Source organism: Haliotis rufescens, unplaced genomic scaffold (genome assembly GCF_023055435.1).
Source record: "Haliotis rufescens isolate VD_foot unplaced genomic scaffold, xgHalRufe1.0.p SCAF_17, whole genome shotgun sequence".
Lineage (NCBI taxonomy): Eukaryota > Metazoa > Mollusca > Gastropoda > Lepetellida > Haliotidae > Haliotis > Haliotis rufescens.
Window position 1 is genome coordinate 20,661,888 of NW_025963857.1, and position 26,575 is coordinate 20,688,462.

At 42.0% G+C, this 26,575-nt stretch overlaps 1 protein-coding gene across 6 annotated transcripts in view; it reads left to right on the top strand.

The window, feature by feature from the left end:
* The window catches only part of LOC124133943, a 98,048-nt gene that overhangs the window by 66,810 nt on the left and 4,663 nt on the right, over positions 1–26,575 (top strand). The window contains exon 1 of one of the 6 annotated variants that reach the window (XM_046498545.2): positions 271–429. The exons of 4 other annotated variants lie outside the window; for them this stretch is intronic. Coding sequence is in view for 1 of the 2 variants with exons in the window: in XM_046498540.2 (XP_046354496.2) it covers positions 11,805–11,837 (33 nt within the window). In the remaining variant the exon portion in view is untranslated. Of the gene's footprint in view, positions 1–270; positions 430–11,453; positions 11,838–26,575 lie in introns of those variants that run through there. One more of the 6 variants, XM_046498540.2, reaches the window with a different exon arrangement.

A 26,575-nucleotide genomic window follows, 5' to 3' on the forward strand; every position in this document is an offset into this window, starting at 1 on the left:
GCTTTCTTTGTCCTTGCGTTTGCAAACCGGGTCGTTACTGTCCCCACAATGACAGTAAAAGCGAACGCCACGACACACGTTAACAACATGATACGCTGCCCCTATGTAAATGTTGCCGAAGGAGGTAAACCTTGTACAGAGAAAGAAACCGTGGTGATATTTTCCCAGTCACGTTCGCCAGAAGAAAGATCCTTGACCCAGTACATCCTTTGTCTGGAGTGCATTCATAATGCGTTGTAAGCCAAACCTTCCAGAAAACTGTACATCATTATATACTGTGTTGAGTCTACAGAGATATGCTGTCTGTATTGTCCATATCGGAGTATTTCTCTACCCGTGTCACGTAACGGCTAAAAGCTATTTGTCAGAGGGCACCGCGGGGCCTCGTCAATGGTGACAGGTGGAAGTAATGGAAACAGTGTGTGAAAGGTAAACTGATTTTTGCCTGTAAATGGTAATCCCTTTTACTCCAAGTATGTAACATCTTACAAATATCTCGTATCCCATGCCTTAGAGGATGTACTTCCACGGAACAGGACATAACAACCTATGGGGTAGCTACACCATATTTTCTGCCCACGCGATTGAGAGAATTCAATATAAACGCTTCACTTTTGAAAAGCACTGTAAATATTTCCATTGCAACCATCGCCAAAGCTGTGTCTCACTGGGTCACGTTCAACCCTTTGAAGCAGGAGCGGCATTATGTTGCAGTGTTATTCAATAATATCATCCCTATCTGAGTAAATATTATTTCTTAAAGTAACATATTTTTTTGGTCATTTATGATACAGTGTTGCATTTGTGCTAAGGTTAATTCACCGTCGAGGTTGCAAAACGTGTTAAACGTTCTCCCACCTGTTAACAATTGAAACACATTGGCTGCTTGAATATGGGTTCATATTCAATAAAGGTTGGCTTTCATGTATGTCCACAGTGTTCTCTCTGATCATCATGTTCTTTATGAAGTGCACACGCTGTCCATAAGGTTCTTACTGATAAAGGCATTTTGCCCATTAGGTTCTTATTGATATGGACATTGTGCCCATAATGTTCTATCTTATATACGGACTTTGTCTATGATATTCTGTCTGATCTTTTCTGTCAATAATTTTCTGTTTTATATACACATGATGTACGAGTGTTGTTATCTGATATAGGCGCAATGTCTATAATGTTGTTGTTGTTGTTTTCTGACAGACACATGATACTCATAATGGTTGTTTCCTTGTTATATACGTAATGTCGTCAAAGTGGTTTCTTTTTCTTATGTGCACCTGATGTGCATACCGTTTTTACCTACAAGCACGTACTGTCCATATAGATTTGTTTCTGATATACGCTTGATGTCAATAGTGTTCTATTTGGAATAGGCGTGATTCCATGTTGTCCTATCTGGGATACCCGCGATGTCCAGAGTGTTCTATCTGGGATACCCGCGATGTCCACAGTGTTCTATCTGGGATAGGCGTGATATGTAAAGTGTTCTGTCTGGGATACGCGTGATGTGCACAGTGTATTATTTTGGATGTCCAGAGTGTTCTATCTGGATTAGCCGTGATGTCCATAGTGTTCTATCTGGGATAGCCATGATGTCCATAGTGTTCTATCTTGGATAGCCGTGATGTCCATAGTGTTCTATCTGGGATAGCCGTGATGTCAATAGTGTTCTATCTGGGATAGCCATGATGTGCTTAGTGTTCTATCTGGGATAGCTGTGATGTCCATAGTGTTATATCTGCGATAGCTGTGATGTCCATAGTGTTATATCTAGGATAGGCGTGATGTGCACAGTGTTCTATCTGGGATAGTGTTCTTGTTACAAGTATATGATATTGTTGGTCTTCTTTCTCTTGATGACAATATTGTCTTTGGGACATTCGCGTTCATTATGTTCATTTGGCGAGACACGTGGTGTTCATTGTGGGTGTTTTAGTGACACACAGGATGTTCATAGTGTTGTTGACACTGACGTGGCGACACATGTGAGTGTTCCTTCTCTAGACCCGTGATGTTAATGTTCTTTCTGAGATACACCTGGTGGCAACACTGTTCCTCTTAGTCGACGTTGTGTTCACGTTATGTGTGATAAGGCGGTGTGTTTTGCCACTGAATGGATTCGGACTCACTAATCAGCCAGTAACGTCTTCGAAAGAAGTGTATCTCTCTGATTGCCAGCAGTGTTGTGTGGAATATAGTCCAACGTTGTGTTCATTATGGTATGTACTGTAGGTTAACGTTGTTGTAGGCGACAATGCATGTCTGCGGCGAAGAACGTGTTGATTTATTCATAGATCTCATGTTTCGAAATATTGATGTCACAATTTTCTTTTCTGGACAAATTTTGTACCAGCCGAGCGTTTTTAAATAGAGTAGTTTCCATACATTTAGTAAGATCGCACACACAAGTTTCCTTTCTCACCAGGATGGCAATGTTTATGTACACGCGATCTTAATCAACAATAATATTTTCCCTTGTAACCACAAATACAAATCTCCATGTCCACAGATCCGAATATTTGGCTGTAAGTGTACTTGGTAGTGCTGGCAAAATATTTGGAGAGAACTCAGAAAAATAATTACGGTTAGGAATATTGATATGCAGCATATCCTCTCTGGTGAGATATTGAGCCGGCGGACGGGACAATTTTACTGGGCGCTGAATAAACACGATTATCTTTGCAGCCTGTGAATGGCATCACCTGGCTACGTTACGAACATAATGTCAATACAATGCACGAATACACAGCATGTGTGTACAAGGTCGGCTAAACACAACAACTACCCCACGCATGTACAGTAGGCAGTTCTACCACAAAACGAAATGGTGAATCCGTCCCAAAAGATTTTTGTCCGTGTTATCGGTAAGTAGTATCAGAATGGTTATATTCTGAAAATATACTACTTAAAAGAAGTTAAGGGTCACCCGATTCTTTCATATTGGTAATGTTAATCTGTCATAGCATGAGAGATTAACTATTGTTATATGAACGAATCAGGTGATCCTTAACTTCTTTTGAGTAGTATATGAACAGGCTGGTTATAATTTAAGAGTTGTTTGTAAATGTCAACACATCTTCCACGTCAAGCGAAACCTACATCTGGAACTTGTTTCCTTCAAAGCATTGTTATCTAAGAAGGATGTGAGTAACTTGCCGGAAACGGAAGTAACCTTTGTGAGATGTTGTATATGTGTTGCGAGTTCGTAGTATGTACAAGGTTCTCATCTGGACCTTTGTGTCAATTTCAGATGCTCATAATTCTCTAATTAATATTATAACAGAGTGTACCTAAAAACCTTTGTTTCATTATCGCTACACATATTTATTTGTCTTTTCGCGTTTTTTGTGTGTATTTTTCAATAATTATTTAACATGGCATGCAAGTGCAGACTTAGGAAACAATACCTGTTTCATAGAAAAGCTGTAATGATCCTTGACTGAAGGGGTAACATCTGCGTGTTCGCTTTCACCAACACAAAAAGAAAATACCATGTGTACAGCCGTATAGTGAATGAGTGAGTTTAACGCCGCTTTGAACAGTATTCTATTTTTATCACGGCGTGTCAGCTTGATGTCAGAGGAAAGACAGAAGTGATGCAGGTCTTAGACGTTTATGATTTGTTTTTTAAACCCACGAGCACGGGTGTGGTGCTGACAAACCTAGAAACAGAATCGGGCGAACCGGGATTCGAACCAACAATTTCTGGCGTGCCCAAGGGACGCAACTCTGCACAGCGACTGGGCAACCCGTTACACACACACGCAAGCACGCACACACAAACACGGCTTATAAGGGCGAGGACATAGCCATATGCTGAGACACGGATGCCCTTATTTGTTTGTCGGACAACACATTCTTTTACAGCTGTGTGGCGATAGGTGACTGGTTGTATTGTCCCAGTGTCTGATTCTGTCTAGCCGAGCAGATGACCGCGCCAGGTTATGGAGCCACTTGTAAAATGACTGCCTCAAACATAAGGGTGAGCGGAAAGTCACACAGACATTGTACAAGGGAGAGTGAGTGAGTATGGTTTTACGCCGCTTTTAGCAATATTCCAGCAATATCACGGCGGGGGACACCAGAAATGGGCTTCACACATTGTACCCATGTCGGGAATCGAACCCGGGTCTTCGGCGTGACGAGCGAACGCTTTAACCACTAGGCTACCCGACCGCCCTACAAGGGAGAGGGGAGATTAAATGGGTCTAACGTCACTGCGACGTGCATTCATGTGTGTGTGTGTGGCTGCCTGAACGTGTACGGACTTACGCCGGGTGCTAGCTCACCATGCCGCACCCCACGCACACACAGTGTATATACACAGGCCGGTCTTTGTTTTACCCCCTTAATCCCTAGAGCAGGCAGGGTAACAACATATACCATCCTTTAACCGCCCACCGACAGACACTCTCCACTACACAACAGAGTCAGTGTAAATGTCAAAGAAATTGACCCGACCTATGAACTCGGTTGCATCGTTTTCATAAAAGCAATAATATGCTTTTAAACGTGATATATGTGTCTCGTCAATAACCAATATAAATAACTGCCAGTAACAGCTAATGTACTGGACTGGGTCTACGCGATGAATAAAACATTGTGTATAGCTATCACGTCAATCAGATCCATCCACCGCCTCGTCTGATGCCGAATTCACCGGCGGGTATTTGTCCCAATGTAAACACATTCCACGACCAATGCATTGTTATCCTGCTGTAATCCTGGTTGTACTCCCACGTGGTTCCTTCACAGACACACAGACATGATGTATGTGCTGAGCAATGTATACAATGGTAGCGATGCCGTCCTTTCTAACCTCCATGGTCAAATATTTCCTCTTCCGCCTCCACACAGGGAATCAGTGCACAAGGGGGCGCTGCACGTGCACTGTTTTCTTTCTATGTATATGAGTATTGCAGTGATAAAAATCTGATTCGAAAGAGTTCATAACCAATTCTGAAATTGTCTGTAGACCATAAAAGTATATGAACTTCTATTGTCAGTATGTGACAATAATCCCTGAAAATAAGTATATTGTACAGTCAATTATTCTCTAGTTTCAGTATGTGAACAATGAGCTTCAAGTATCAGTATGTGTACAGTTACGTTGTAGTATCAGTATGTGTACAGTTTCATTGTAGTATCAGTGTGTGTACAGTTACATTGTAGTATCAGTATGTGTACAGTTACATTGTAGTATCAGTGTGTGTATAGTTACATTGTAGTATCAGTATGTGTACAGTTACATTCTTCTATCAGTATGTGTACAGATACATTGTAGTATCAGTATGTGTACAGTTACATTGTAGTATCAGTATGTGTACAGTTATATTGTAGTATGAGTATGTGTACAGTTATATTGTAGTATCAGTATGCGTACAGTATATTGTAGTATCAGTATGCGTACAATTACATTGTAGTATCAGTATGTGTACAGTTACATTGTAGTGTCAGTATGTGTGCAGTTACATTGTAGTATCAGTATGTGTACAGTTACATTGTAGTATCAGTATGTGTGCAGTTACATTCTTGTATCAGTATGTGTACAGTTACATTGTAGTATCAGTATGTGTACAATTACATTGTAGTATCAGTATGTGTACAGTTACATTGTAGTATCAGTATGTGTACAATTACATTGTAGTATCAGTATGTGTGCAGTTACATTCTTGTATCAGTATGTGTACAGTTACATTCTTGTATCAGTATGTGTACAGTTACATTGTAGTATCAGTATGTGTACAGTTACATTGTAGTATCAGTATGTGTACAGTTACATTGTAGTATCAGTATGCGTACAGTTACATTGTAGTATCAGTATGTGTACAGTTACATTGTAGTATCAGTATGCGTACAGTTACATTCTTGTATCAGTATGTGTACAGTTACATTGTAGTATCAGTATGCGTACAGTTACATTGTAGTATCAGTATGTGTGCAGTTACATTGTAGTATCAGTATGTGTACAGTTACATTGTAGTATCAGTATGTGTGCAGTTACATTGTAGTATCAGTATGTGTACAGTTACATTGTAGTATCAGTATGTGTACAGTATATTGTAGTATCAGTATGTGTACAGTTACATTGTAGTATCAGTATGTGTACAGTTACATTGTAGTATCAGTATGTGTGCAGTTACATTGTAGTATCAGTATGTGTACAGTTACATTGTAGTATCAGTATGTGTACAGTTACATTGTAGTATCAGTATGTGTACAGTTACATTGTAGTATCAGTATGTGTGCAGTTACATTGTAGTATCAGTATGTGTACAGTTACATTGTAGTATCAGTATGTGTACAGTATATTGTAGTATCAGTATGTGTACAGTTACATTGTAGTATCAGTATGTGTACAGTTACATTGTAGTATCAGTATGTGTACACATCACAAGATCACTCTATGTAGACAAAGGTATACGAGACCGCTGACATCCATGTGACGTGTCCAGTTAATGCGGTGATATTCACCGGGGCCTCGCCTGGAGAGTGAGTCATCTCTCATAAGGTGATAAAATGTGAATTTGTGCAATGAATCTGTATCACATTCCTCGACATGGTATGCCTAATAGCTTTTTATTGATCAACACAAAGCTAGATCTATAATATTGGCGAAATGCATCCTTCCTTTGCAATACAATAATTGCGTTTTTACGCAAAAAACAATGTCACAATCAGACAGTTGCTTCTTTATGAGCGCATTACCCTGTAACACGACCACGATAAGTCCTTATAAACTAACACTATTATTCACAGTAGGCATACACACGTACACGATAGCCCGCTCCTTGTTTGATTCCGTCGACACTGAGTCGTCCGAGTAGGATTCTCCACATATCTTGTCAATGTGTAATGTAAGTTCAATAGCCCCGTGTGAACACGTGACATATCGTTTTAGCTCACCTGCACAGACAGTTCAAGTGAGCTTTAATATGTCGTGGTGCAAAGTCGTCATTCAGGAAAGCAGCACAGCCTTGAAGCTGGAACGTTTACATAAATAAGCTCAGCAACGACTAGTAGCTCTCAAACTGCTCACATTATTCCGTTTTGAAATAGCCACTGGCAGCCTCACTGTACTTGTCATGGTTTGTCTGAAACATGTGTAACAACGTGTTTTTATCAGAATTATTTTGAACGTACGCTGACCTTTCACTTCCATATTTGAAATGGCCCTTTCACTTCCATATTTGAAATGGCATGACCTTTGATAATCTTGTGATATTCCAGAGCATGCATGGAATCGTAAGAGCCGTGTTGCTTAACAATTACGCAATAATTTCAGAACTGAAATGGTATGACATGGTTCCGTCGAAAACGTGCTGATTGGGCTGTTCTGTCACGTAGGAGAATCTTGTGTATTCTCCATCACGTATCTGCTAATGTCTTTGTGTTCATCAGCCTCGACATGGCTGCAAACATGCAGAAATCAACGTCAATCTACTCCAATGTTCAGCCCACGCCGAACCTTACCACTCAAGAATGTACAAAAACAGTCAAGTACTTGGCTCAACGTGAACTCGCGTCAAGCGAATCCAGAACTGACACGTCCTTTTCACACGAACACTTTCAGCGCATGATGTGGTATAGCGGCTACAAACTCTTTTCAATGTTCAAGATGATTACATCATATATCGGTAGTGTTGAATCTCTCTCAGATTTGCGGTCATCTGAAAACAAATCTTAATTTGCTATATCGCACATGTAACCTCAAGATTGGGTGGATGTCTTGTCCATAATGTTTGCTTGTAGAGCATTTGGAATATTGTCTGGATTGTTTTTGTTCTTTGTGACAACGGACCGTGGTTCCATGCTATTTGCTTGTAGAGCATTTGGTATATGGCAGGGGTCGTTTTTGTTCTTTGTGACAACGGACCAGGGTTCCATGCTATTTGCTTGTAGAGCATTTGGTACATGGCAGGGGTCGTTTTAGTTCTTTGCAATAACAACCGTGGTTCCATGGTTTTCGCTTGTAGAGCATTTTGGTATATGGCAGGGATCCTTGTAGTTCTCTGTGATCACGAACTGTGAGGGTTGCTAGACTGCCTTTCTTGGTCATTACGCCGTGTTTGTATTGTCGCTTTCTAGTTCAACCCTGAATCTGACGGTTGTTTACAGAAGGGGAGTTCTTGGCTGAATAACCTTTCGTGTGACAAAAGTAAAATTTGTTATTTAATCTTTACCGAATCTACATTAAAGAAACGATAACACACTGAAATATATTAACCGCAATCTTGCTTTATTTACAACAGCATTGTTTATTCCCCTCCATGCTGAGTGATGCCTGTCAACTATCCATCGGAAACATCTTCAACTTTTATAGTTTGTTGCCGGGAAGAAGTATTGGTGCAACTTCCTAGTCTGGTCTTAGGAATATAGCGAGCGCACGCACGCACGCACGCACGCACGCACGCACGCACGCACGCACACACGCGCAAACACAATTCGATCATGCACCACACACAAAACACGCACAAAACACACGAATTACGTCATGTAACCCAACGAATATCTTCAAAATTGATGATGTTGCGTGAAACAATATGCACTCACTCGCTTGGCTTTCTGTGCAACACTTGTCTGGCATCAGGCCTACATCCCCTCAGATCTCATGTCCAGTAATCTGCCGTATTCATTAGATGGGGACATTAATTTGGAACATTGTGGTCGATACTGAGAGCCTGCATGTTTGAGTCCCGGATAAAGGGCTTGGGTCGAGGGAGGTGTGTTGATTTTGACTTAAGAGGGGGAAAGAAACTAATTTTAGTCTTTGAGAGGTATTGCTTGCTGATAATAGTATTCATGCGTTTCTAGGCTCATCAGTGTCAGCCAGGGCTATTTCCGTCATCAATATGGTCAACGCCCCCTGGTGGGTGAATTGCTTGCTGTGTTGGCTGTTGTGATCACCGGTCTTCAAATCGTTACAAATTGTCCGAGTTCATTCTATCGTAATGTTAACTGGAGCGACGTACGGCATCTATCATCAGTGTCAAGACATCAGCGCTTTGGTATATATCTGTAAAGGAATTTGTTTTTCTTCAGCTACGAATGTCCCTGAGGAATTCCTAAGCAGAATATATCCCAGTCTCCCTTGTTTGTTTTGCGAGCCGAGTAATCTTTCTTCAATGTTAAACGCGCATTCAGCTATATGTCGGCGGGCTGTAAATAATCGATTCTGGACCAGACAATCCTGTGCCTGACATTAAAAGCATCAATCTACGCAACTGGGATACGGTGACATGCATCAACCAAGGCAGCGAGCTTGACAATCCGATACCTTTATTCGTACGACAAGCATGGGTTGCTGAAGACCAATTATAACCCGGAGTCGACACATGAGTATCGGAGGGTTACAAAGTGTGTCTCATCGTATCCTGTAACCGTGCATCGTTGCTCATGACTTCAACCACTGGTTTGCCTGACCCAGATCCCATGCCCGTATTAAAAACTCTTTTGCTCACGTGGTAATACTCCTTTAGTACTTCATGACAATACTTTATGAATCTGAGATTGTTCCTTCTGGTCTGGTCAATGTCATTATTCATGCTGGTTATTGGGATAGCCCGGATGTAAAGCCTACGTCACGTCGAAACCCGGATCAAATACTTATATGGTAATACTATGTGAAGCACATCTAGGGATATGGCAGGGATATTGCTATAATTTGCTTGTTTGTTGTTTAACGCCACACGCAGCAATATTACAGCTCGATGACGGCGGCCTGTAAATAACTGAGTGAGTATGGTCTTACGCCAGCAATATCACGGTGAGGGACACCAGAAACGGGCTTCACACATTATACCCATGTGGGGAATCGACCCCGGGTCTTCGGCGTGACGAGCAAACGCTTTAACCACAAGGCTACCCGACCGCCTCTGGACCAGACAATCCAGTGACATGCTGTCAACCACGTCACCGAGCCTAACCACCGATCCATTCACCCCTAACGACCAGTATATGTTGCTGGGGACCAATTCTAACCCAGAGTATTGGTATTAGTGGCCTTTAATCCATGGCCAACTCACTCACTCACTCACTCACTCACTCACTCACTCAAACATAACAAGCGTGGAATATAAAGTCACCATATGGCCTGTAATCTTTATCATTAAAAAAGGAAAAAATGCATTTGTCACACAAGTTTCACAACATGTCATTCTCTATTTGACTCGTGAAGATCCGGGGTAGAATAGGTCTTCAGCAACCCATTCTTGCCGTAAAAGGCGACTATGCTTGTCGTAAGAGGCGACTAACACAATCGAGTGGTCAGGCTCGCTGACTTTGTTGATGCATGTCATCGATCTCAATTGCGTGGATCGATGCTCATGATATCAATCACTGGATTGTTTGGTCCAGACTCGATTATTTACAACTGGAATATAGCTGGAATATTGCTGAGTCCGGCGTTAAACAACAAACAAACAAAACAAATACTTCGATACGTGTATCGTCGTATCAGCAGGTTATTATACTAAACTGACGGACAAAAGAAAGTATGCACCCATGTTTGAGAATGACAAAATATGAAAAAAAAAAAAAATATGAATCATTGGATTGTCTGGTCCAGACTCGATTATTTTACAGACCGCCGTCATATAGCTGGAATATTGCTGAGTGCGGCGTTAAACAACAAACAAACAAACAAACATTATCTATTTATTTCTGTTTAGAGCCAAGTCTATCCTCTAAAGACGCCAATCCCTTACTTGATACAGTTGTTAGGATGCAAACCTAATATACCATGTTCTTTCACTGGACAGAGAAACGTAAAATGCTTTTTCATATTCATGATTGTGGACCAACATTTGTCTAAACAGCCCTGATCATGTATATAAAAATGAAGCATTTACTCCGTAGTAATTCTCACAAGGTATGATCACTTATGTCATAATTAATTCTACAAATAGATCTTCTAGTTTTTGCTGGTATGGTCTGTAGCCATAAGCCCTTCCTGGTTATCAAAGATCGGTTCCATGAACGTGTTGTTTGGCAGTATACGCTTCTTGCTCGGTAACATCTTACCCCCCGTTCGCCTACACGGTCTCTCGAGTAGCAAGCAGCTCAATGTACAACCAATAGCTCACTGCCTTTTGAAACTCATTTGGATTTTTAAAAATATTATCCTCTCGTTCATTGTTAACGTGGTCGTGGACGCCGCGGAAAAGCGATGAGCGATGGGGAATATTTCAGCATCAAAGCTGCAACTGAGGAAGGAGGCCTGAGCTGCAGTAGGGCAGTGTCTGGTATGCACGGGTGTAGGGTTGATAGACAGATTAGCTACATGTGGTTTGTGGTTGTCCTCTACTCGCTAGGGCGATAATACCGCCAGGTTATGCCGGGTCTACAATCTTAATGAAATTTCCGATTGCTGAGTTTATGTGATGGGCTTCGCTCTCTATTGCTAGTCGCGAGTGTTGGGTGATTAGACAACTGTGATCCTGGACACGTTTGCCGCGGATTCCTGATCGAAATGTATCTAATGTGTCACGTGATTTTCAAGAAAATTGGTAACTTCTCCACGTGTTGGCAGTGTAGTACATTGAGGGCTGCCTAGCGCGAGGGTAAATGTCGACCCTCCCCGGCGTCTTGAGGAGACCGAATCCGATCAATATTCTCTCGGAGAGTCTGGCGCGGGCTTTCCTCCTTGCATGAGGGACTCCCCTCGTTAGTGTGTGTGTCGTGGCGGGGAGGGAGGGTGGATACATGCCCTTCTTCCACAACATAGGAACGTTACAACTGGCTTTTTCATCGTATTGTCTGTGGATCAATACAACACTGTGTGTGACGCCGGAACCGTCGTCAGCATGGCCAAGTTTAACCCTGTCAGGATATTCAAGGTTCGTACTCCTTCCTTACTGTATCGAGTTACCTGGGTGGCTCAACCGAGGGTATTCGGGTTAGAAACAGATGCATATGTATGCAAATGATCAGATAGACCTCCAACATGGGCAGGCTCTTGGTCAGCAACAGGTAACCTGCCTAAGGTAGAGCTGGATACTCTCGCACGATTTGAAAATGGTTCGTTTTCATTTAGAGAGAAACATTCACTTGGATTGCAGGGTTTTGTAAAGAGTCTTTGCTTTAACTTTCGTAATCTTTCATTTTGTTTTATATCCAGATTGGTTAATATTCTAGGCTATTTATTCAAGTCACTTTGCAGGTGTCCGTGCCCTCCACGTGAATTGTTCCGCTTCACCGTGAATCGTGTGGACAGAATTGGTCTTGTCTATCCACCTGCTGTAGCAAACGTGAACTTTCCCACCAGAGTGTTAAACCCTTCCCTGCAGCCACTGTTAACGTGGTCACTTGGAAAAGCGTTAGTCCCATTCCTTGGCCTGATGTAACCACTGGCAACTTTGTCACCTCGAAAACCGTTACCACCATTCTCTCTCGTGATGTCGCCACTGTTAATCTCCTCGCTGAGAGGATCGTATGTCATCCCTTGTCATAATGTTGACCTAGTCACTTAGATGCTCGTTCACACTTCTATCTCCCCACTTAGAGGCTCGTTACCTCCAACCTTGACATAATGTTCACACTTCTATCTCTCCACTTAGAGGCTCGTTACTTCCAACCATGACATAATGTTCACACTTCTATCTCTCCACTTAGAGGCCCGTTACCTCCAACCTTGACATAATGCTTACACTTCTATCTCTCCACTTAGAGGCTCGTTACCCCCAACCTTCTCGATGCCCGTTACCTCCAGCCTTGACATAATGTTCACACTTCTATCTCTCCACTTAGAGGCCCGTTACTTCCAACCATGACATAATGTTCACACTTCTATCTCTCCACTTAGAGGCCCGTTACCTCCAACCTTGACATAATGTTCACACTTCTATCTCTCCACTTAGAGGCCCGTTACCTCGAACCTTGACATAATGTTTACACTTCTATCTCTCCACTTAGAGGCTCGTTACCCCCAACCTTCTCGATGCCCGTTACCTCCAGCCTTGACATAATGTTCACACTTCTATCTCTCCACTTGGAGGCTCGTTGCCTCCAACCTTGACATAATGTTCACACTTCTATCTCTCCACTTAGAGGCTCGTTCCTCTTAACTTTCTCAAAATGTTCGCATTTTAAACGCATCACTTGCAGGATCGTACTTCAACCTCATCACCTGCGAACCATTACCTCCAGTACTTATTATACCTAATTATATTCCCCAATCTTGCATCTTGTCATCTAAAGGACATTACCCCCATCGCTTGTCGTGACGCAGCATAAGGACCTAGTCACCTAGAGGCCCTTACTCCCATACCCTGTTGTGACGTAGCATGAGGACCTCGTCACCTAGAGGACGTTTCCCCCATCCCTTGCCATGACGCAACATTGTAAAGTCGTCACCTAGAGGGCGTTACCCGAATCCCTTGCCGTGATGCGATCTTCGCGAAGGTTACGTTAGAGCAACGTGAACATACAGGATAGGAACAGGATACGGCAAAATGTGATTGGAAAAGATCGGAATAAGGATGGAGTTTTAGAATATGTATGACTTTTTTTCGGTTGTTTCATGTTGGTGAATGTATTCAAAGAAATAGTGAGCGTACTGCTGCTACGTATCTACTTTTCAGTAGATGCTCACACTTTTCACCTCTGGTTTGCATGTGATAACTTATAAATACTTAATGCTACTTTGAATTAGAAGGAACATTACTTTCTGTGTTCCTTCACTCGCTCACTCAGACCATGACGCAACATTGTAAAGTCGTCACCTAGAGGACGTTACCTCAATCCCTTGACGTGACGCAACATTGTAAAGTCGTCACCTAGAGGATGTTACCTCATCCCTTGCCATGACGCAACATTGTAAAATCGTCACCTAGAGGACGTTACCTCAATCCCTTGACGTGACGCAACATTGTAAAATCGTCACCTAGAGGACGTTACCTCAATCCCTTGACGTGACGCAACATTGTAAAATCGTCACCTAGAGGACGTTACCCCAATCCCTTGACGTGACGCAACATTGTAAAGTCGTCACCTAGAGGACGTTACCCCAATCCCTTGCCATGACGCAACATTGTAAAGTCGTCACCTAGAGGACGTTACCCCAATCCCTTGCCATGACGCAACATTGTAAGGTCGTCACCTAGAGGACGTTACCTCAATCCCTTGCCATGACGCAACATTGTAAAATCGTCACCTAGAGGACGTTACCCCAATTTCTTTCCGTGACGCAACATTGTAAAGTCGTCACATAGAGGACGTTACCCCATCCCTTGCCGTGATACAGCATGGGAACCCGGACTTACTTCAGCTCTGACTGACAGTACTACGCAGAGAGCCGCTACTTTTTATAGCCGCGATCACCGGCTATTAAATTGCTTCATGTCAGGTTCTGGAAGTTTAATTAGAAAGTGTCCAGTTTTTAGTCTTAGGAGAGATCAGGGCCAAGTTTTACATCCCTCGGCGAAAAAATGCCAAGTTTTCTGCACACAAAATGCTGCAAGAGACATGTTCCTGTTTTAATATTGAGAGCTGGATATGCAGACCTGTAAGCGATAACACCTTGAGACGGCGTATGATGCGATAGATATACCAGACCGAGTTGTTAAAATGTTCCTGTACCGAGACATGCGATCAATAGCACATGCCCATCACAGAAAATAAACTTTCTTCGCCGATGTCAATTTAATGGAATTGTGTTGATATCGGCCCGCACAGGTTCTCCTGACATCCTGATACTGGCGTAATTGTGGTAGCAATTGGAAAAATCACAAGTCAGTAACTGTAATAGGCAAAGAAACCCTGATTGCTAGTTGTGCCAGGAGAATGACTGATAGCCAGGTTTAAATACCGTATACTGTACTTTGCGTAATATTGGACTTTTTACCGAGACGATGAGAGAGCGACCTCGATTCTTCGTCTATCGTTAGTTTTATATATACTTTAACATCAAAATTTGACTCGTCCTAACGTTACGATTTGTGAGAGGTCTGGCCATGTTGCAGACCTTGGTACAGTAGTGGATCTTCCACCAAGACACTCCAGATGCACTGGATCAGATTAAGGCCATCGGTGTGTTCTGAAACCAGATCTACACCGTGCACCATATAATAACCATGATTCGGGGATATTTTGTCTTCAGTCGTCATCTTAAACCAGATAGTTCTGATTATCTTGAAGTAAATAATATAATCTGATTGCAGTAGTGTTTGCGTCTTATCCCCACCGCTGTCTAGAATATGTTTAATTGCGATTCTCGTTGTTTGAGAAAGTTGTGTCTCTTCATGTGTGTTTCGTGTGTGTTTCACTGTGTTCGATTACATTCCTGTCTTTCATCGTTTCTGAATATGTTGCTGTGTTTTACCTTGTTTGAGTATGTTCTGCTGTGTTTCACCCTGTTTGAGTATGTTCTGCTGTGTTTCACCATGTTTGTGTATGTTCTGCTGTGTTTCACCAGGTTTTAGTATGTTCTGCTGTGTTTCACCCTGTTTGAGTATGTTCTGCTGTGTTTCACCCAGTTGGAGTATGTTCTGCTGTGTTTCACCCTGTTTGAGTATGTTCTGCTGTGTTTCACCATGTTTGAGTATGTTCTGCTGTGTTTCACCCTGTTTGGGTATGTTCTGCTGTGTTTCACCCTGTTTGAGTATGTTCTGCTGTGTTTCACGATGTTTGAGTATGTTCTGCTGTGTTTCACCATGTTTGAGTATGTTCTGCTGTGTTTCACCATGTTTGAGTATGTTCTGCTGCGTTTCACCCTGTTGGAGTATGTTCTGCCGTGTTTCACCCTGTTGGAGTATGTTCTGCTGTGTTTCACCCTGTTTGAGTATGTTCTGCTGTGTTTCACGATGTTTGAGTATGTTATGCTGTGTTTCACCATGTCTGAATATGTTGCTGTGTTTCACGATGTTTGAGTATGTTCTGCTGTGTTTCACCATGTCTGAATATGTTCTGTTGTGTTTCACCATGTTCGAGTATGTTCTGCTGTGTTTCACCATGTCTGAATATGTTCTGTTGTGTTTCACCATGTTCGAGTATGTTCTGCTGTGTTTCACCATGTCTGAGCATGTTCTGTTGTGTTTCACCATGTTTGAATGTGTTCTGCTCTGATTCATCCTCCGTAATGGTAACACGTCTGAAACTGCATCCAGCCAGCAGCCAAGCGAGTCATATCATTATTAGATTACATGTATATTTTGATTAAGGTACTCCAGAAGCGGTCCTTTATATCAGCACCGATGTCTTCTCTGTGTCCGGCCAATGTTCAAAATCCGTGTAAAATGACATTTGTTCCCACGATAAGAAATCCGACATATATTTCCTGGCAAAGGCCATACTCGCAACTTTAATATCGACGTAAATATTGATCTCTCTATAGATTCCTCTACTGGTTGAAGTATTTCCCACTGCAGGCATGACGACATAACTGAGATATATCACAGGTCAGCGACACACTCTTAGCGTCAGCTCGAGCATGCAAGGATACTTGGCTTTGGAAACCCAAACACAGGCCATGTTAGTTTCCCCACAATGGCACTGTAGAACGTGTTACTGTCTGATTACTCTGTGTTTCGGTCTTATGAAGGTCACACTGCCCCGACTAGAAGTCCCCAGAGTCTCTAGGCCATCATACGCACCCACTTCCGTCGCTCCCTCCTTCCAGAGACAACCAAGCCTCTTGGCAAGGTCTAATCCGTCTTAACTTTGTTAACTTTAAAGGATGTATACATCAGTTCAACTTTTCTCCACCAACAATTAAGTTACATTTCCTCATGCAGTTCTCTTTGTTGGTTTTTAACCTTTGCAAATGCTGCCTATTGTGGGTCTTGCTGATGATAGCGTCAGTTAAGCCAGGCTAATTTAGCTGGAACTCCGTAACTGTTAGATAACAGTATTTGTCCTAGCTACCGGCTTATAAGAAACGCCAGTCATTGAGATTCTAAACGGGATGGAAAATTTCATCCTTCTAGTAACATTTTCATTAACCATTTCTCAAGGCGATTTTCTCGGGAGAAGGAAAGCATGCATCCCAAGACCCTTTCATCTGCTTCCTATTGTTTGTAATTGCATAAGATGAAGAAAATTGGAGTATTGTAGACCACATATTTATCCGTCAATGAGAGACCAGAGGTGTACTTTGCCGGCTGGAAGAGGCTACTGTATGGTGATCAATATCTCTTGCCAGCCAAACAACTGGCGATCTTCGCGAAGGTTGCGTTAGAGCAACGCGAACATACAGGATAGGAACAGGATACGGCAAAATGTGATTGGAAAAGATCGGAATAAGGATGGAGTATTAGAATATGTATGACTTTTTTTCGGTTGTTTCATGTTGGTAAATATATTCAAGGAAATAGTGAGCGTACTGCTGCTACGTATCTACTTTTCAGTAGATGCTCACACTTTTCACCTCTGGTTTGCATGTGAGAACTTATAAATACTGAATGCTACTTTGAATTAGAAGGAACATTACTTTCTGTGTTCCTTCACTCGCTCACTCAGATTAAACCACCCTTCCAGGTACGACGAGTGAGTGCGGTAATTTAACGTCACATCGGCAATATTTGAACCATATCGTGACGATTCTGGTACGAAGTACGTCACATTACAGTTTCAAAGTGGCTTTGGTGAAGCTTGGCCATTTAAGCGTTCGCTCGTCAGTCCGAAGGTCTGGGTTTAATTCCCTACGTGGATTCATTATGCGAAGCTCATTCCTGGTGTCCCACGCAGTGATGGAATATTGCTGAAAGGCGGCGTAAAATCATACTCACTCACTATCAGAGTGAGTTAAAATTTAACGTCGCATCGGCATTATTTCAGCCATATATCGACAAGTACATATCAAGGGTGAATGTGGCATATACATGACAAACTCTCGGATGTGACGTGATGTTAGAATTCCGGGGCAGAAAAAGTCTCAGAATATGAACCTACGAAAATGGGGATCTTGTGGTCCGACTGTGTGACTCAGTCATTGTACCCCGATGGCGTGGATCGTTGTACATGCTTACAGTTAGTGGTTTGCCTGGTCCTAACTAGATTATTTACAGTTTGACGTGGATTAGCTGAAATTGATATACTCTTGTCCGTGCCCGTGCCGCCATATTACTGGTTGTGTAGCAACGTGATCAGAGGCTTTGATTGTTGCTAATAATGTGATCCACACCGGTTTGGCTCTCAGACTCAGCAGGCAGTCGTTATAAAACTTGAGTATTACTGATTGTGTCATAAAACAGCATTCACTCACACAGAATTCATGATACTAAAATGTCAGGGAAGAACTGCTAAAAACATCTCCATCTCCAAAACATATTACAGTATATGAGCGCCACACTACACAAAAGCCTCATGCTTCTGGGATGTTCATCCAAGTGTGCTAATTTCGAGCGAGTCGACGAAACGAGCTAAGTTCTGTATCGATGGGCGATTTGCCATTCCAAAATTGTAATTGATTTTTTGAGGTAAGGAGAAAATCAACTTGTATATCACAAGAGAGACAGTGTAGATATTAGTTTGGATCGGGTGACTGTGGCTTTTAAAGCATTTACACGCTTTCGTGCTGGCGCCATGTTCCAAAGGCAGCTATACATATTTGTGTCATGGCACCTCTACATTTATGAAATAACTGAGGTCTACCGCATTAAATGTGACGTCCTAATCTCACATTACTTACATTAGTTCCTTCTTCAGAGCCTCGTAGTTGTCATTCTTGTCGAAGGCGTAAGTTCCATGTAGTTACCCACCTCGCGTAGACCAGGCCCTTGTCTGCAGCAATCAGCTGTGATGTCGCTGCGTGCCGGAAAAGTTAGTTAGTACAATTTTATTGCTTCAATGAAATGGGAAAGGCGTGAATTTGTGTGCCACGTGTCAGTGAGGAAGGAGGTTACAGATCGAGCTGTTCAGACAGCTTTGATTAGACAAACATTACGGAGCATCACCCAAAAGTGGCTGATCTCGCCGCCTGAACGGGTCTTCGCGAGGAGGTTCCAACATGGGTATCGGATGGCTAGCAGAGAATGTTGTGGTACTGAGGCACTGTTCGTGTGTCATGTTCCTCCTTACGCATCACGTTGTTCCAACGCTGCAATGACGTTTATTAGTTGGTTACTTTCACTTCGATACGGACCCGTGACGATCCTGGGTAGAATAAGTCTTCAGCAACCCAGGCTTGCCGTAGAAGGTGACTATACTTGACGTAAGAGGCGACTAACAGGATCGGGTGATCAGGCTCGCTGACTTCGTTGATGCTTGTCATCGTATCTCAATGGCGTGGGTCGATGTTCATGATATCAATCACTGGATTGTCTGGTCCAGACTCGATTATTTACAGACCGCCGTCATATGCTGATTGCAGCGTTAAACAAACAAACAAAACCTCGATACGTGTATCGTCCTGTCAGCAGGTTATTATACTAAACTGATGGGCAAAAGAAAGTTTGATGGTGGCTGAAAGAAACAAGAAATGTTATTCGATGGTGGTGTATTTGATACGGGTATCATAGTTGTTTTTTGTTGTTTTTTGCGACTTTCGGTCAAATCCTATTTTTAAGTGTATACTTTGTTTTGCCCGTCAGTTGAACTGACCTGATTCAAACGTGCAATGACTGCAATTTTGCCAATGTTAGTCCCTTTCAAACACATCAAACCATCTTTATCTCGAAACTCGAAACTCCCTTTGATCCTCCATACCGACCCCACCCCCACCCTACCCCGTCTAGGTGAGCCCCTTAGGGGTGCCGGATCTGAATAGGTCCTCGGCACGTTTGCTTGTTTAGTTAGCGGTTCGATTCCCTCCATTGGTACAAAATTTGAAGCCCGTGATATAGAACGGTGTTATTTACCAACACACCAACACTCCAACACACAAATGCAAGGTAATTTAATCACAATATGCTAAAAAAACATTTCGGCGGTTTGATTTTGGTTTTCTTTTTACTTTTTGATTTTGTTTTTATTATTGAAAAAGTTCTTATAAAGAATAGATTTCAAAAGTCATTATTTTTCGGTGTTGATATTATGCGCATTTTCTATGTAATTTTCCAGAATGAATCTAGCAATGTCAATGCATGCATAACCCATGAATGTGTTTTCTTTATTGCATTATTCTCGTTCTAATACCTTGGAACTCGGAATTTGCAGCTGAATAGGGCCATTTGAACCTCATCATAATATTACCACAAAAACAACATGACAATTATTCTTAAAAGGTTGGGCGTTAGATCCTTGGGCACAACATCCATCTTTTGTTGCTCGCTCCGAAATACTTAAGCACTGAATGTGTGAAGTCATGTCTGGTGTCTTCATCTGCTACAGGACCGCTAAGAGCGGCATTAAACCCCACTAACTCCTCTATAGAATAGGGACGACAGTTGGAGCTTTGCGCTCAGCTATTTTGGTGTTTGTTTAGTTTATATCGCATTGATCAGCTTGCTTTTAACATAATAACAAAGAGTGTTGACGTTGGAGAAACACTAAAACTCTGCAGCAACATCGGCCTGAAAACAAGTTCGTGACCTATCAGTCCGACACACCACCGCTATCAGCAAAACAAGCAGACAGAAGACTCTCACAGGACTAAGTCTTGTACATCTAAAACTGTATTTTACAAACACGCAGTATCGACTTTGGGTGCTTCAAAGTGACAAGGCGATGCTGGCCTGCTTGTGGGTGTGATGAGATTGTGCAATTGTCGCACCTTGTGTATGTGATAGCGGCATTTCGTAGGTGTAGGTTACCTCTTCTGTTACACATCAATTCTTTATAGTTGAGGTGCCATTTCATTGATTTGAACATAACGTGCCCGCTACTGCAAATCCCCTGCATCGCCCAGTCTTCTCACGCCGCTCTGTTATCCTCATTAAAAGGCAGTTGTGACACCGTGGCCTTGTATCCTCTATCAATATGGTGTCCAAGTGCACAGTATCATTTGAATATGGAACAACCGCCTCCGAAACCATGTCAATTGCTGCGTTTAGACACATTGCGTGTATTAATATTTGATCTGTCAATCGTGCTGGCAGACACCTCGCTCAGTTGCATAAGCTGACCGGAAGTTAGAGGGCATGCGTAACTCATGGTTTCAGATTCGAGTAGCATGTGTGTCGTCTGCTTGAGACGAAAACGATTTGTATGCACCTGCCTAGGAAGCTAGGCTCTGGTTCCAGATCTGTCGTTCTCTGTAGCGCCATGCCGCATGGGAGCACCGCCTGCATGTAACGTTGTACAATGGCTAGAAATCTACATCCACGAGGAAATTACTATCAGTGATGTCAGACTCAAATGTCGTCTGTTCGGTCGTTCCATGTGCTCGATGTCGTCTGCGGGTGTCATATTTTGGATGTCGTCTGCTTCTAACAAGCTGCACGAGGTAGAGCTGTACATCAAAAGGCGGTAAGCCCCTTCGGCTGTGTCGTCTGCTCAAGACAAATCACCCATTCCTTCGGCGTCTGGAAGACAATGTCACGGGGCCATTTATAGAAGGAGTAGTTATTCGACAACTACAGCCAACATGTTTTTCCGACACAAGGTATATACGTGGTTGTTTTATTCTATCTTCTGTATTGTCTGGTTGTGTGTGGTGTTTGAAATGCCACCTCACGCCATGGCAATTGAATCAGTTATGGAACCACTCCACTTTAGTGCTGTGTATTGATCACACCAACATTGCTAAATTTCCCTTCAAGCATCCATCTCTATCGTTTTGTATTATAGTCTTGGAACACAACCTACATGTATGAAATGTCGCATTTGCATGTGTGTGTCTGCGTTCTCTGGAGGGGGTACTGGCATATTCATGACATTCAAGCATATTTCATAAGTGCACTAATCATATTTGATGTCACTAGGTTGGTATTAATATCGTGTGATGATTGATTTGGTTGACTGTTTAATACCACATAGTTGTATCCCAATCTTCATCAGTATGCAGTCAGTGAGTGAGTCCCCAAAAGATACGTTTTAACATCGTTTGAATGAACCCTCACCTTTCTGTATTGAGTGGATACATTGATATAATAACATCCGGGAAAGCTGATAATCTGGACGAGAACTTCGAAACTGGATTAAGGACGGACATACATATAACATATTCAATTTAAGTTTTTACAGGCCTACATGTCTACATAAAATAACTCTTACATCTTCTGTTTCTTTTTTTCATTCTTTTTTACCACAGTATTGAGAGTTTTACCATGTGTTGTTAATATAATTATACGTGGTGGCTGGGGCCTTGGGGAAGCCAAGTGGTAGAAGCATTCGCTCGTCGCACCGACGAACCGGGTTTTATTCCTGTCGTGTCATAGAGGCAGTAGTAACGACGAGATGCCCAACTCACTCACTCACTCACTCACTCACCCACTCACTCATTCATGCTGAAGTACGATGTCTTGTGAGTAGGAGGGTGTGCAGTAATGTTGATTAGTTACGTATTCTCCAAGGCGCATGTGACAAATTAATAATGACAGGACGAACTGTTGGGGATATCATCTGTTAGGTATTTTAAAGACTTGTCTTACTCCAGGCTTGTCATGAATTGTCTCGAGAACACATGCCAGTTGCTTTATTAATTCTCTGCATCGCGCTTCATCACTGGAACGAGTTTTCTGATGTTTTGATATTTTCGTCTTATTGATCATTCTTAATCTTTCATATTGTTACAGTGCGCCTTTATAATTGACACAGGTTTATTCCTGGCACAGAACGTCCGCTTCAGAGCGAACACATTGGGAACAGTCAGGACCAGCCTGAACACATACGTTATCATTGGTAAATTGAAAACACTGGGTGTCTTGGAGCGAACTGTGGCCGTGTGCGCGCATAAAACCAATGTTCTGAGTACAATCTCGACGTTGACCACTCGAGTTGGTCTTGGGGTTTATGCTGCACGGTATGGTACTCATTTCAGTCCAGCTTCAGATTTTATAATTAACGGCGTGTGTGACACTGATCAGTACCTCTCTGTAATCGGGGCACTCATTACCCGTTACGAGACAGCAGACAAAAAGCTGGTGTTCCGCGACTTGAATACACTTGCTAGGACAGCCAATTTCTCCCACCCATGTCCCCTTTTGAAGGAAGTTCGATGGCCGAACGTCGGGTGAAAGCAGTGATAGTTTGTCATCCGATATAGGATATATATGTGAGAGTATATATACATCAAAGTTATTTATTATGACCCCGAGGTACACATCTTTATCAAAAATCAATTTAGATATGTGAATGTTTTAAAAACAATGATATACAGCTGTCTCTTAAAGATAAGTGTCGATATTCAATGGTATATAGAGGATAAACAGCAGAACCTTCCACCGAGAGAGAGAGACAGACAGACAGACAGAGAGAGACAGACAGACAGAGAGAGAGAGAGAGCGTAGGTCGAATCTCACAGGGTGTTCAACCTCCCTGACATAACGATGACACTACTGATGTAAACCTCCACATACCATTAACTCAGTCATAGGTAAAACCCAGCCTGCCAGTACTTAAACTACAACCGTCGATGTCTGAGGGGTATTCATTGAGGGGTAAGCGATTGTGGCAAGGGACACAGCTGTTCTCATATAGACCTATCACCTTCTGTAACAGTTCTTTCATCTGTTCACGAACTCATTCTATGTATCTCTCATCAGTGACAATTGCAACTTCATCAACGACAATTGCAGCCTCAGAGACTGATGATATTAGCTGTAGTCACAGAGTAATATCCCGAGAGGTTTCCCAGCTCTGATTATTTGAATCAATTATGGCCTCCCATGTGCGCACACGTCAGCTAACGTCTTGTCACGTGACGTTGGCGGAAGTGTATTTAACCATGACCTTGACCTTTAATTTGTATGAGGTTTCACGGTAATTGAATTCATTTGACACGGGCGTCTCATAAACGGTGTATCGGGAACTGCAGTGAACAACCGATGGTATTGGTGCCAAATGCTGGAGTCCAGTGGAGTCGACTGGAGTTTTTCCTGGAAACCTATCACCTGTCTTCAGTGGACAAGATGACGTTCATTTAAATATTTGTTTACCTTATAATAGATATGGAAAAATCATTGTCAACGTTGTTTGTGAATAATGAAAGATTTTCATTTTAAATTTTGTTTCTGTACATCAGTGAAGTCTTTTGACAAATTCATTATTTATTTTGATTATTTATTTCTTCTCAAATTTCCAATTTATATATGACTAATGTATATAATTTGAAATAATAGAACTACATACATTTGCCCTGTATTCCAACATTCACTACCAACTCACTCTCCACTCACTAGTTGAGTTCAGGTAAATCGATGCTGTTCTGATAAAATGTGATCAGAGCACCCAACCTGCTGAATAATCTCTTTCGTCGTATTTTAATGTACAGCCATTATATTGTCGACAATATCAACTTTGGGTTAATGTTTGTGTAATGTTTTCTATTGGGAATATAACGGTAACTAGAGGTATAATTACAGGGGAATGGTTAGGTTAGGGGAGCTCCTCCCGTCTTCAAAGAACCATCATGGGAAAAATAGTCGGCGCCTGTGGTTTCCGCCGTCTTGATTTGGCTTGGCAGTGCTTGCAGCGGTGAAAAGTCCAACTCACTCCTTCACCCAATGTGATTTCTATGTCTGTAGATATGGCTGAAGGTGTCTACCCCGGGCATGCTACATCGCGAATGGTCGAAAATCAACGCGATACAGTGCAAGAATCAAAATAAAATATGTTTCTGTCGCGGTCGTTTCCACCCTATTGCCCACTCGGCAGCAGCAGAATATTGTCAATTACAAACACGCAGGGCTAATTCTATTTCAAGAGGAAATATGGCTTCCAGATATGTACAATTATGGCAACTAAATTCTACTTTAAAAATATTAATCCTTATTATGACTGTGTGCTGATCAATGTTGCTTCTTGCAGATGAACGCCTTATGTTAATGCAACTTGGAGGACAAAGACTGAATGTTGAGAATTACAATCATACCAAAATCCCATTTACAATCATGAAAATTTATGACAATTTTCTGCCCGATTTTAAGTGCATTTCTGAAATCGTCCACGAAGTCTTCCCTTTGATACTGGTCTTCATACACCGTGTGTTTACCGTGATCGTTGTACGTAATGGCTACAATCAATAGCCTGCTGCAGTCGTGGCCATAAGCCCAACTGAAATGGATCGCTTCCGCAAATCAAATTAATGTTTACAAGAATGTTAATATGATTTAGCAGTAGTGAAATTACTTCCCATGGCTGTATTGCACCCCTTTGTCATTCATTTAGTTGAAGGCTCTAGCGATCGAACGCTCTCCAGGACTCGAGTTGGAATCAATTGATGATATTTAACTAAAAAAATTAAAATGTTTTTTTCAAGTGTTTTATCTGCCTTATAACACAACCATTTTGAATGCAATATTTGGCCATGCAACCCTGGTAATTGCAACTTCAAAGTAAACAGCCCAAAGACCTCAAAGGAGACCAAACATTACTTTTTCCTAGTCCGGTGCATTATTCGGAAGCAATATTCCGAGTAGCAGATGTTATCGTGGCTTTGACACAGGATTGCAGAGCGGGGGTGTCGGTCTTATAGCATGTGTGAGTCAGTCAGTCGGATGTAACGCAGTATTAACAGTATTTCAGTTATACACCAACGTGTAAATATAAAACGTCAAAGCCAGGAAATAACCAGTCTCGATTATCCACCGAAACAGATTCCATTGAGCGTAAAAGGCAAAATAGCGTTGAAAAGTATATGAATGGATAACTGAAAATCAGTCAGACGCCGGGTGTCTGAGGGTGTTTAATCAGGGGGGAAGTACAAAGTGGAACAGATCAATCCAAGACATATATCACTTCAATGAAGCCCACGAGCGCGTATATGGTGCTGACACACCAAGCATCATGGTCGTAGTGAATCTCGGTCTTTGTTGGCGTGTTCATTACATACAGCAGGCATTGGGGGTTTTCTACACCAGTTGCAAGTATGGTATTATAACGACATCAGCTGCAAGTGTTTCTCTATAGTGGACAAAGATGTTCTTTTCATTTCTCAGTGGCTACATGTACTGTATATTCTACCTACATCTCCTGAGAATATCAACTCTCCTGTGATTATTATTCAATAAAGCTTCCCGAAAACCCCTGAAATCGCCCTTTCGACATATTTGAGCCATATCTGTATATGTAATGTTGTCAATAAACTTATTGGTTTTGAGAATAAAACATGCTAGTCCTTGGTCCTATAAACCTTTCCAATCACCCGATAGCAGTTCCTGGGAGCACGGGTGGTAGTCGTCTATAACCCTTAACGATTCTTAAATATGTCTTCTTTTTCTTGAATTCAACCAATTCTAGGTGACCATAAGTTCTTCATACACTGCCCCGTGTCTCTTAGTTCTTCACTTCTAATGTCAACATAAGTTCTACCTTTGCCAATAATCATTATCATAAGAAATTTCCACCGTGCGATTCCGACTATATCATGAGCATACGGTTATGAATCACTATCAAATAGTGATGATACCAGGTGTTAGCTAACAGGTGAGCATATCTTGCCCCACCGGTAGCACCCGTCAGTAACTCATGTATGTGTCAATGAAAACTCGAAAGTATGACTTGTCTTATTTTTGCGTATAATTTAGTTCTCTAAAAACAA